We start from the raw sequence: 12500 nt of genomic DNA, 5'->3' as shown, positions 1-12500 counted from the left end.
GAGACTCAGAGACTAAGTCTTATTAGATCTACAGTACATCTCTAATATAAAAGATAAGGCACCTTTCCCCTATGCTGACAATGATTTTACTAAAGTCATTGGCATCCCTCCATTTAATTTCCCACAGACTTCAAGATATTTAGTATTGGAAGGGACCTTAAAAAAACAATCTATTACAGTCTTCTAATTTCACAGATGACAATTTGAACTGAAGTCAAATTCTGATGTACTATTTTAAATTTATAAGATGACTTTGCCAGGTTATATATTCAATGAGGCATGGATGTTAAAGCTTCAGTGAAAACATGAAATAAATGAGCTTCTGACATTATGTTAAAAACATTTTATTATGAAAACTTTCAAATGTACACAAAAGTAGAGAGAAATAAAATGAACAGCTAGTTACTCACAAGTAGGTTTAAAAATTTTTCAACATTTGTCCAAATTATAATCCAACCCTTTACCCAACTTCTGATTTAAAAGCAAATTCCAGATATTATCTAATTTCATCAAGAAATAGTTTGGTTAGTTTATCTAACAGATAAAGAATCTTAAAGTAAACTTCTATATTATTATTACATTAAAAAAATAATTCCCCTAATTTCATGTAAAATACAGTGTTCATATTTCCTTGACTATCATACATGTCTTTTCAGAGCTGGTTTGCTTGTATAAGGATTCAAACAAGATATACATTTGGTTGGTATCTCTCTTAATCTAAATTATGCATTTTAAAGGAAAACTTACTGATATTTTGTTTGTGTGTGTGTGCGTGCAGAATTGTAAAATATATCTTCAGTATTAATTTAACATTTGGGGGAGATATTTATACATTCAGTAATGTGGAACAGCTGCAAATTTAAAGAAATAACCCTTATTGATAGGCCCATAAAGCTGTCTGTAATTACATTCCTGAATGATTTGAATAATATGTGTCTGATATATTCTAAGATAAGTGGCTTTTACTTTTCTTTGATATTAGAGTCATATACTGTACTTATCTATTTTTACTCCATGCTCTCTTCTCTCTGGTAATAAATTAATTTTTTAGCATTAGTTGGTGCCCTATAGTTTAATTCATTTTCTTCTCCTCTGAAGAGAAACAAAGTTTATTTCAGCATCACAATAATACTTTCCATGTTTAGTTACGGTTTCTCATGTTAAAATATTTAATACTACTAATATAAATTTTTTATACCATGCCGCACCTTATGTTCATAAAATTTTTGACAAGACTTTTAAAGAGGAACAAAAGTAACAGAAGTTAACTTGGCTGATGTATGATTAAATAATAATTAATACATGACTGGCTAATGCATAATAATCTAAAGGTACCTTAAAGCTTAAAAAAAGTATATTTCACTGCATATACCACAAATTCAACATAAGCAACAAAATTTGAAACGTAGTAGTTGATAGTAACACAAAATTCAATCAACTCTGGATGTGTAAAATAAAACTGCCAGAAAAGATTCAATCTTTTTTTAAATGAATGATATTTTAAAAACCTCATTTACTATTATAGTACATTTAATTATAATAAATAGAAGTTAGAACCTATAATCTTGGAAAAGAAGTCAGTAGATGTTCAGGGAACTGTCTCAGCTCTGAAAAGAGTGAACCAATAGCAAATGAAAGGAACTACTCACCACAAAATAGAAAGAAGAGGAAAAGAAAGGCCCAAGGCTTTCTTTACCATCACCTCTTTAATCCCTCAATTTCTTGCAGATTTATATTACATATTTTCTATATTTTGATGGGTCATCTGTTTTATCTGGGCCACAATCATTACTATTACTAGTTCATTAATTAGCATCTTATATACTGGATTTTTTATTGTAGATAATTTTATTATGAAATCGACAAAGCATTATAAAAGTATTATCCACCAGTCAGGACTTAGATTGGCATATATTTACTTAAGCCAAATAAAAAATATTTTCCAATAAAAACCTTGCAACTAAAAATCAGTACACTCTCTTTTTAAAAAGCAGCTCCTCTTAATAATGTAGAAAAGGGAGAGATGATAATGGTCTGGTATTAACTATGAGTCCTCTGAAGTAGTGCAGAAATAAAAAGATGAAGCAGTAGTATCACACACCTTTAAAGTTTAATTTAAAAATTAAAGCAACTCATATCCAGAGGAGAACTGAATGAAAGAATAAGATGGGACATGGCTAGGCAATGGAAGCACAAAATACTGTCAAACTTTAATTAAAAAATGTTTTCAATTTAAGCAGACCCAGGCCAATGATTTTTCATTATTTTTACCACAGTTCCATGACTACTGACATTTTCATCAGAACAAATAAAGGATTTTTCTCAAATTTAAAATGACAAAATTATTTTTAATTTTGACTCATAATTTCCTCCTCCTCTAAACTTAACGTAATTTGGTCTTAGCTGGGCTCATCTCTTAGCCTGGGACTCGAACACACCGTAAGTGTTTAAAATGTAAAAAATAAATGTTTTTTAAAAGATAGTTCTTCCACCATATTAGAAAACAAACTTTATCATAGATATATTATTTGTTTTGGGAATGAGACCACATATTCATGAAATGTCTGGCGCACAACTCAGTAAATGCTGTTATCAATAAAGACTCCCTCAAACCATTCTGTCCTTGCAGACAATAAGAAAGTTGGTGCTCTGGCAGACCAAGACAAGCTGACTGGCAAGCAAAAACTAAAGTGCCTTAACCTAGCATTAAAGAGAGAGAGAGAGAGAGAGAGAGAGAGAGAGAGAGAGATCTACTTAAGACAAAAGTCCACTTAAGAGGAACAGAAATCAACTTCAATTACAACTGTCATCATTACAATATGCAATTATCCTAATAATTCTCAATTCTGTTTAGTAAATTTCACACTGGGTAAACCAGATTCTGCTTCATGAATTATGGTTTATTTTTTCTTCATATTGTTTTAAAACATACTGTAACCTGCACACCAAAAGCAGGTCTGACAGTCACACTTCTCTATTTTCCAACTAAGTTCCTATAACACAAACAGCGTCAGGACCTCATCCCTAATCATGGACAGTTATAGCTTCATTAGTTGCCAATCTCTGTCAACAGCAAAAGCTACAAGCCTAGTTGCCAGCCATTTTTTTTTATATTCCTTAGATAAGGCACTTGATGGAACTAATGATAAACACTTCAGATGCTGAATTTGGTTTATGTATTAAAAAAAAAATAGCCTTTTCTTTGCCTCACCCTGCCTCCCCTAATTAAAGTGCATTACATGGGATTCCTTCTTCCTACCCTTCAGCTTGAAAATCCTTGAAGGGATGGGCGGGGGAGACTTTAGTTACATGGCTTCCTGGTCATAATGACAAACTTAAGGCCATTCTTTTGCTGGTCACAGTAAACCTCAGGCTGGCTACCTATCACAACTCCCCCAGACCTTAGTTTAATGCTACTGTTGCCACTGTCTTCACCCGAGCATCATGAGACTTTATTCCATCATTAAGTGAGGAAGTGATGTTTCACAGCAGCAATTCAAGGAAAGCAGATGGTGAATAGCAAGGACTACGAAAATCAGCCTCCTACTTCTTGTCAAAGAGGAAAAGCAGTTTAGATACCTAAATTTTAAAGTTTGTTAAATGTCAAAAGTAACTCTCATTAGATTTTCAGCTGTAATAGTACAGAGGGAGATAGGTTGGACTGTGGAGTGTAGCCAATGTAAAATCAGAGAAGTAAGGACAAAAAATGACAACCTGTATCTAAAGAAATTCCCAAACGGGAAAAACTATGTGACACAATTAAAGGACCTGGTATTGATGCATACCTTTGAGGAAATTTTTCATTAAGTCCTTACTCAACTATAAACTCCCTGAGGGCAGAAACCTAGCTCAACTTGTTTACTGTTATCTTTGGCACCTGCCTCATATTCTGGCCTGAATAAATACTTGTTGAATGAATGAAACACTTACTGGCACATATGTAGTAAGGAATTTGGTCCCCTCAAAGAGAGATCTGGACTTTGTCCTAGCTCTTGAGAGGTAATTTCTAAACCCTTGGAATTTCCTAAGTGATAGGAGTGTCTTTAGTCACGGTGAGCCCTTAGGGCACCACACCTGTTGGCTGCTCCCCAGGAAGTGATTCACAGTAGGCCCCTAGACAACTTATGCCAAGTGGATACTCTCTGCATACTGCCATACCTTGATGCCAGTTGGGTAAACCTGAAAGCTGGGAATTTGAAACCCACCCAGGATACTGGTTTCTTCCTTTGGTTGGTTCTATTTTGTATCCTATTGCTATAGTAAGACTGTAATCTTAAGTATAGTGCTTTCCTGAGTTCTGTGAATGTTCTAGTGAATTATCAAACCTGAGGGTAGTTTCAGGAAACCCTTAAACCGGCAGCTGACCTCAGCAGTCTTGGGTCAATTTAGCAGTGGGCAGGACTGTGCCTCTAACATGGAGTTTGGCTAACTCCACGTAGCGTATTGTATCAAATAGGGTTTTCTTCTTGCAACTCTGGTTTCTCTTTCATGGACTGTTGGTGGAATTACTTACCATCTTCAATTTATTGCCTTGTTTTCTATAATGATCACTTTTTAAATGAATCTTCCTGCACCCTCCAGAGTTAATTCCACTTGGGGACTGTGATCCATGAAGATCAAATCACTAATATTACAGCAGCTAAGTCAGTGCTTCCTCACTAACGTACCACAAAGAGGTTAGAAGTGTGCTGTGCTGCTGCCCCCACCATTAGCCCTCAGGAACGCCAGGCGGGGCCTGTGGGAGTTGGAGCTCCTAGGCTGGGTACATCCCGCCTCCTGCAGTAGTCTCTGTTTACCCCAGAGCACACTACAACTATTATCACTTTTCCGTATGTACCATAACATGAAAAGACTGGAAAGCAGTAAGTTAAGGAGTCATTACTCCAATTTTCCCATGTCAGTATGTCACCAACATACCTTTTCCAACCTCAGACTCCGTTATTCCAACCTATCTGTGCTATATTTTAGCCACACCGAACTACTGTTCCTCTAATACTGCAAGTCTGTTCACATCACAAGCCTTTGCACACCCTACTTCCTTTGTCCGTCACGTCATTCTTATTCTACTCCAGCCACCTGGACAAACTCCTCCTATTCTCCTAGATTCAGTACCAAGCACATATACAAATTCTTTTCTAAGAGATCTTGGTCAACTGGTGGCACCTAAGCAGATTTATACCTCCAGTGTAGCACTTACTACAATAAAATGATTTGTCTGTTTCCCTTCCTCATCTGTGAGTGTCCTGATACTAATTTCCACAATTCATCTCCTTCACTAACTCATCTTCTTGGCCTTTTTCTCTGTTGTCTTTAAAACATGATGTTTCCTAGAACTCCATCTTCATCTGTCTCTTCTCACTCCACAAGATAGCCATAGAACAGAATTCAAACATGTTCAGGCTCATTATTTCATGAAAACACAATTAAGTGTTTAGGGAAAGTAGTATCTCCATTTTTTAAATTCAAAAATTAAAGTTTACACAAGTCAATGAATTGCCCATAATCACGATGATTAACAACTAGCTCAGCCAAGGATAGATACCAAGTATTTGGGCTCCAAATTCAATGCATTTCCTAAATGTTGCCCTGACTTTCTAAATGAATTCTTGGTATTTTAAACTGGAACTCTTGAAAAGTATATTCCCATAGAAACCTTCTGATTTGTGATTAGGTGCTGAAGAACCATAGGTACTATACTTCCATGATGAGGTTTCATAGCATTTGGGGAATTGAACTCAGAAGTTATTTTTCCATAGAAATATAAATCTTAAATATGAAATAAGCAAATTAATAAATTTTCTTATAGAACTTGTTTGAAAAGAAACATAAAAAGTGAAAGAAAGAGACAATATTTCATGCTGATGTTTATCAGTAAAAAATACACCAAAAGTTTTCAGAGGTAATGTGAACTGCTGAATTCACTTTAACAGTTTTGTGTCCCAAATATACAAAAAATTATTCAAAGCAGAAAAGATCAGTTTTCACTCCAACATTTCTAATACCAGAGGCGAACAATTTATTCTTATTTTACATTTATTCTTATATGCAAATTGTCTTTTCCCCCCACCTCACTTTTTTCTCATCCCCTGTAGAAGCTGTAAAATTCTGAGGATTGCTGTTTTTGAATTCCTGGGGCTTCATGTGTAACAACTGGGAAACTCTTAGCCTGACAATAATCTAGTAGAAAAATTGATAATTAAAAAATTTACAGTTTGTTCACAGACATACTATTGTAGGAAAAGAAATAAAAATGTTTCTTCATTTTTAGCCATCTGTTGGCCAACTGCCAATTAGTCTCAAGTAAGACTGGAACAAATACTGTGTTTATACATCTTCTTTATCATACAGCTTGAAAAACTAGGCCTTTCCTTACAATGATAATGATATTCATTGGGAATTATGTTTAAAAATCTGTGTTCTGAATATATAATTTAAAAGGTTAGAACAAATAGTGAAATTTTTCATTTGAAAAATATTTAGAGTGAAAAAGGAACTGTTCTTTGGGTTTCATTATAAACATTTTGGTAATTTCAAAAAAATAAAATCTACCCCTATTTTACCAAGTACACAAGGAAAATAAATTTAAATAATCCACTGAAATGAATAAAATTCATCTACAGACTAGGAACTCATAGAAACTAGGCTGGGACTTGGAATACAACTACTAGAAACTGTTCAAGATTTTGGAAAATTATGTTACTGATGGCAACACCCCACCCACACTATTTGAGTTGCTAATAGACCTGTATCAGTCTGCACTTACAGTTGTCACATTCATGGCTGTTCTACATACCAGTGCCAGCACTATTTAACTGTTTCAGTACATTTCTAGTGTAGTCATGGACAAGCATTTATATCGCAATGTAACTATTACTTTATTGTAAATTACTTCTATTTCTTCTTTCTATTCAATAAGGGAAACATGTTGATTTTAAAATTATAGATGTACTCTTATCTATGAATTTCATTTTAGGATCCAAAAGGCTCCTATATTTGCTGAGGTACCCTCCTATATCTGTTGAGGGTTGTAATTTTTGAGAGTTTTTCTTGTTTTCTCTTCTGATGTCTTTAGTCCACTTCTTTCTAAATTCATCTACATGAAAGGGGTAGCCGGTTAGCTCAGCTGGTTAAAGCGTGGTGCTGATAAATTCATATACATAATGAAAAAATTACAATGTTTCATTAATCTTTTTTAAGTACTGTTTTGAGGGCTGAAGGTGAGATTATAGTAGCCATGCCGTTCTGCATCAGAATATTCTGTTTATTTCTATAGGCTCCACTTTCCAAAGTTCTATTTTTCTCTTTAAGTTCTATTCCTTTCCTTATTTGTTGCTGGTGAATTTCTGGTTGCCATTCTTATTTATTTATTTATTTATTTTTAAAGATTTTATTTATTTATTTGACAGAGAGAGAGAAAGAGACAGAGAGAGAAGGAACACACGCAGGGGGAGCAGGAGAGGGAGAAGCAGGCTTCCCGCGGAGCAGGGAGCCGGATGCGGGGCTCGATCCCAGGACCCTTGGATCATGACCTGAGCTAAAGGCAGACGCTTAATGACTGAGCCACTTAGACGCCCCTCTGGTTGCCATTCTTATTACTACTATTTGTTTGATCATTTTGTTAGCTTTTGGGGATGAGTCTGAGATCTTGCTTTGCTCAGCTGAACTTGACAGTCTTTTTAATTTTTTGAGTACAGTTGACACACAAGTATACTTTCAGGTATACAACATAGTGGTTCAACTTCGCTATATATTATGCTATGCTCACCACAATTGTAGCTACCACCCGTCACTATGCAACACTATTACAGTATCACTGACTGTTTTCCTTATGCTGTGCCTTTTATTCCCGTGACTTACTTATTCCATAACTGTAAGTCTGTATCTCCCACTCCCCTCTACACAAATTTGCCCATTTGGCAGTCCTTTTTTTGTACGTTCTTTGGATGGAGTGCTTTTCCTCTCCTTTGAAGAGACCATCCCAATAAATATTTTTCTTAGTATAAAAGGGTGAGTCCTTCAATTACTTTGTGATGAATGAAAATTTACTGCAAGCTTTTCTAATCTCAACTGCATTCTTTTTATAGCTAATAAAGTATGAGAGTCTACTGAGGGTCCATTATCATGCCACTTTAAAAAATATTAGTTATTATTTATTGGGTGATGACAATGTGCCAGTCACTGTTCTAAGAACTATACATTTATTATCTCATTAATGTCATTACAATCCTATAGGGTATTTGTTATCTTCACAGGAAAGTGAAGTACAGAAAAATTACATACCAGTCTGTCCAACCACATAGCTAGTAAGCAGCTAAGCAGAGATTTGTACCCTGGTCATCTGATATCAAAGCCTGAGTTATTTAGCCACGACCTTACTGCCTCCTAAGTTTTTAGGGCCCTCCTTTCCCCTCAAGGACTAACTGCTTCACTATAGATTTTTTGATTTCTACTTTCTCTTTACAGCCTACCCAAATGCTCAAGAAATATTTGTTACTTAAATAATAAAGACTTAACTCCTTCTTTTCACTGCTTCCCTCCATCTCTTTCAAAGTGCCTTTTCCTTTTAGCAACAAGAATGGCAAACTAAAACCCCAGATATCATTCTTACTCATTTCTGAGCAGTTAGAGGTAACTGCCTTCTACAATTTAAACAACATGCTCAGCTTAATAATTTTCACTTGTGCATTCTAAACCAAATGGTCTGCTTTGATGGGGAAATTTTTTGTAATAAGGTATAAGAATTAGGTACTCCTCTTTTCCACTTCTGGCAGAACCAGCTCTATGCTCCCCAGGAGCTCAGATCACCAATTATGTACTCTGCCAGCCCTGGGAACCAGTGATACACCAGATCTATTCAAGCTACCTTGTGTTCCCATCAGAACTTACTATTTTGTCTCTTACTTTGTCAGGTTTCTGACAACAAATTAACAGGAGGTCAAGCATATCAACAGATTATACACTGTAGGCAGCATGGCTGATTTAGAGTGAAAGGTTAGTGGATGTAATATGCTAACACAGAAAAAGTTATTGCAGTTTCAGGTATTATGACAGGCTGATGGTTTTGGCATTATTTTGAGATAGGCCAGCCTCTTGCCTCACTTCAAGCCATACCCCATAAGTAACATTAAAGAATTTTTTTAGAGATACGAAGGCATGTAAGTAAACATACAAAGATAATGCAAAGAGAAACACAATCTTGAATTTTAAAATGAAATCAGTCAGGTATTTTTAGTAGCCTATGGTATAAGAACAGTGTAACAGAAGGATTGTGGGAATTTAAGTCTGTTAATGTAGGCAACAATTCTTTATGGCAGAATTTATGTATATAAATGAACCCAATGTGGCAAAGAACGCTTGTATATTATACATACGTAAGAGTGCCAGAGAAAAATGTAAACATGATAATTAAATGTGGGAAATAAGCAGAAGTCATTTGTGAGGATAACGGTTTGGGAAGAGCAAATTTTAAAAATATTTATAAAATTAAAAGGTCAGATCTAAATTGAACCTGCTTAAAAGAGAAACTTCAAGACTAAGAATCCACTTCGATTATTTGCATTTTAATAAGAAAGATGCAATGTTATCACATGAAAACTGAGCTAATATATTTTGAAAATTACTTACACTGATGACTGATGAACAAGTTGACAAATTTAAACCTTCAAGATCAGCTATCAAGCTTGGAGAAAGAGCTGGTGTGGGAAGTGCAACTGGAGTGGATACTGGGTTAACTGTAAGAAAAGGCCCAAATTAGCAAATATGCATGAAAATTTAATTCATATTATTAAAAGCAACATTTTTATTTTGTTAGTAAATCTAATTAAATTACTTTGATTAATAAATCTATGACAATTCTATTTAACATCTTGATTTAGTTATTATCAAGTCATGACAGTTATTAGTCTTAGCTTTCAAAACATAATGGCAAATCTTATAACAAAATAAGGATAGAAATACCCTGAGTAATAGTTTTTGAAAATTTGTATCACATAATGTTATCACTAACATTTATCACCCAGTAACCTCACTAAAATAAAAAAAAGGTAAAGAAACATTTTTTTCCAGCTAATATATAGAACAACAATAGCTTTCAAGAGTTTTGAAGCAGAATCAGAAGTCTTAAAAGGGTATTTAAATCCTTTCTCTATTTTATTCTCCATTACAATAATTACAGGGGTCTAGGCTACCTAACTCCCTTCTAATTACACTTGGTCAGCAAAAGCTATGTACCAGATAGAAATTTTTGATTCTAAAACAACTATGTACATGAGATCAGGTATGTGAAAACTCGAAAATCTTTGAAAAAGTACAGATCTCATCCTCCCCTGCTTAAGACTCTTCAAAGGCTCACAATTGCCTCTAAGATAAAAGTCCAACACCTTAATTAAGGGCACACGGTTCTTTATGATCTAGCTCGGCACTGTCCAACAGAAATTTCTGTGATGATGGAAATGTTCTATAGCTGTGCTGTCCAATATAGTGGCCACTAGCATATATACCTAATGCACTCTTGAAATATGGCTAGTATGACTGAAGAATTGTACTTCATAGTTTAATTAACTTAAATTTAAATGTAAGCAGCTACTTGTGGCCAGTCGGCATCATACTGGGTAGCAGAGGTCTATCTCCAATTTCATCAGCAACTCCTATGTTCAGGCCCTACCAATTAATAGTTCCCAATGTCTCGTTTCATGTCTTTGAGCCTTTTATATTCTATTCTCTTTACCTGGAAAGTTCTTCTCTGCCTTGTTTACCTTGCAACTTCTACCCATTCAGGTACCACTTAGAAGGAAAGCACAAGCTGACTCACCAAAACACAGCTTCTGTGTGCCTTATTGTTCTACAGATATACTTGGACACACTTCTACAACCATACTTCTCTCGTAATACAAATCTGTAACTTTTTATTTTTTATTTCTACTAGTCTGCTAATGTATTAATTTTTAGTGCTTAGTAACTGCTTGACTGTTGAATGAAAAAAATTAAAATGTGGGAAAAGTTTTAGCTTCCAACAAACTCTCACTTCAAAATAAGACCATAAAGGAAGTAACATATTTTTTTTAAGATTTTTTTTTTTTTATTTGAGAGAGAGAGAGAGAATGAGAGATAGAAAGCACGAGAGGGAAGAGGGTCAGAGGGAAAAGCAGACTCCCTGCTGAGCAGGGAGCCCAATGCGGGACTCGATCCCGGGACTCCAGGATCATGACCTGAGCCAAAGGCAGTCGCTTAACCAACTGAGCCACCCAGGCGCCCAAGGAAGTAATATTTACTTAATTTGACAGGACTTTTCAAACCATCTTTTTCTCATTTAGTCTCACAATATTCTGTAGTTAGGCAGAAAAAAAAATTAAAAAATTAATTCATAAAGTTAGGAATAAAAAAATGATATTGCCCAAAGAAGAAAATGTTCAAAGGAAGTCTGAAATAAAATTTCAACATAGACAACAGAAAAAGCAGAGTGGAGACTGGGTGGAAGAGGAAATGGAGTCCTTGCTTTCTCCCTTGCTCCTTCATTGTGCCTGAAACCCGGCTACAAATCCCCAGGCTTCCTCAGACCTATGTTGAAAACCAACGTACAGTTGGCAAGTGTCACAGGGAGTTGGGAGTGGGGGGTGGGGTGGGAAGGATCAATGGGGATATGGTGGTAAAGGAAGACTTCATGAACAGGAGGAAATGAAGCTCAGTTTTTAAGTAAGAGCAAAGGAAGAAGTTGGTGACTTAGTAGGTGAGAAAATACCGTGAACAAAGGCGGAGAGGTGGGGACGTGGAAAACTAAGGGGGTTATATTTATCCTCTACACCAAAGGGAGCTGTTAAAAACTACCAAAAGAGGAATAATATATGTACTGCTGGATATCAGTATAAGGGACAAACTGAAGAAGGAATAATAAATAGTCGGGTTGGCAGTGAGGAGGAATACAATAATTTAGGCATGACATGAAAAGGACTAAAAACAACAGGTGAGGAGGCAGAAAAAACATTTATATTAAAGACACTGTAAACTGAGGCACAGGGAGATTATGTCTTGCAAAGATCATAAAACAAGTGAATGGAAGAATCACTGTGGGTGGGACCAGAAACTGGTTCTCTTCTCTTGGATCAAAATATGTTGCCTTTCCAAAAGTCACTTTTCTGGTAGGTTCTAAATATTTGTTCATCCATCCATCCATCCATCCATCCATCCATCCATCCATCCAAAATATTAGATGCCCATGTAAGGAAAAAAAATTGAGTAAGAAAGCCTCTGATTTCAAGTATGGCTTGGCCTAAAGACACAGAGAGGAAAAAGACATCAAAAGCAAGAGGAAAATTCACACCAAAGTTTGACTTAAAAAAAAAAGAAGAAAGAAAGGCTTTTAATACCACTTCAGAAAAAGGCTTTGGTACTAAAATGACTACACATCTGTTTAAAGGTCTGGCAAGATAAAAGCTTAGACTGCTGAATCACAGATCTGTACCTCTGAAACAAATAATGCAATATATGTTAAGAAAAAAAAAAAA

At 35.3% G+C, this 12500-nt stretch overlaps 1 protein-coding gene across 3 annotated transcripts in view; it reads right to left on the bottom strand.

Moving 5' to 3' along the window:
- AP3B1 (adaptor related protein complex 3 subunit beta 1) overlaps window positions 1-12500 on the bottom strand; it is a 274921-nt gene that overhangs the window by 55929 nt on the left and 206492 nt on the right. For all 3 annotated transcript variants that reach the window (XM_073905296.1, XM_025892636.2, XM_073905297.1), the window contains exon 22: window positions 9625-9731. In XM_073905296.1, the coding sequence (XP_073761397.1) occupies window positions 9625-9731 (107 nt within the window). The remainder of the gene's footprint in view (window positions 1-9624; window positions 9732-12500) is intronic.

The sequence above is a fragment of the Callorhinus ursinus genome, unplaced genomic scaffold, assembly GCF_003265705.2.
Source record: "Callorhinus ursinus isolate GAN/ISIS: 27379988/994484 unplaced genomic scaffold, GSC_fseal_2.0 scaffold23, whole genome shotgun sequence".
Classification (NCBI taxonomy): Eukaryota; Metazoa; Chordata; class Mammalia; order Carnivora; family Otariidae; genus Callorhinus; species Callorhinus ursinus.
This window is presented reverse-complemented; position numbering and strand designations above follow the sequence as displayed.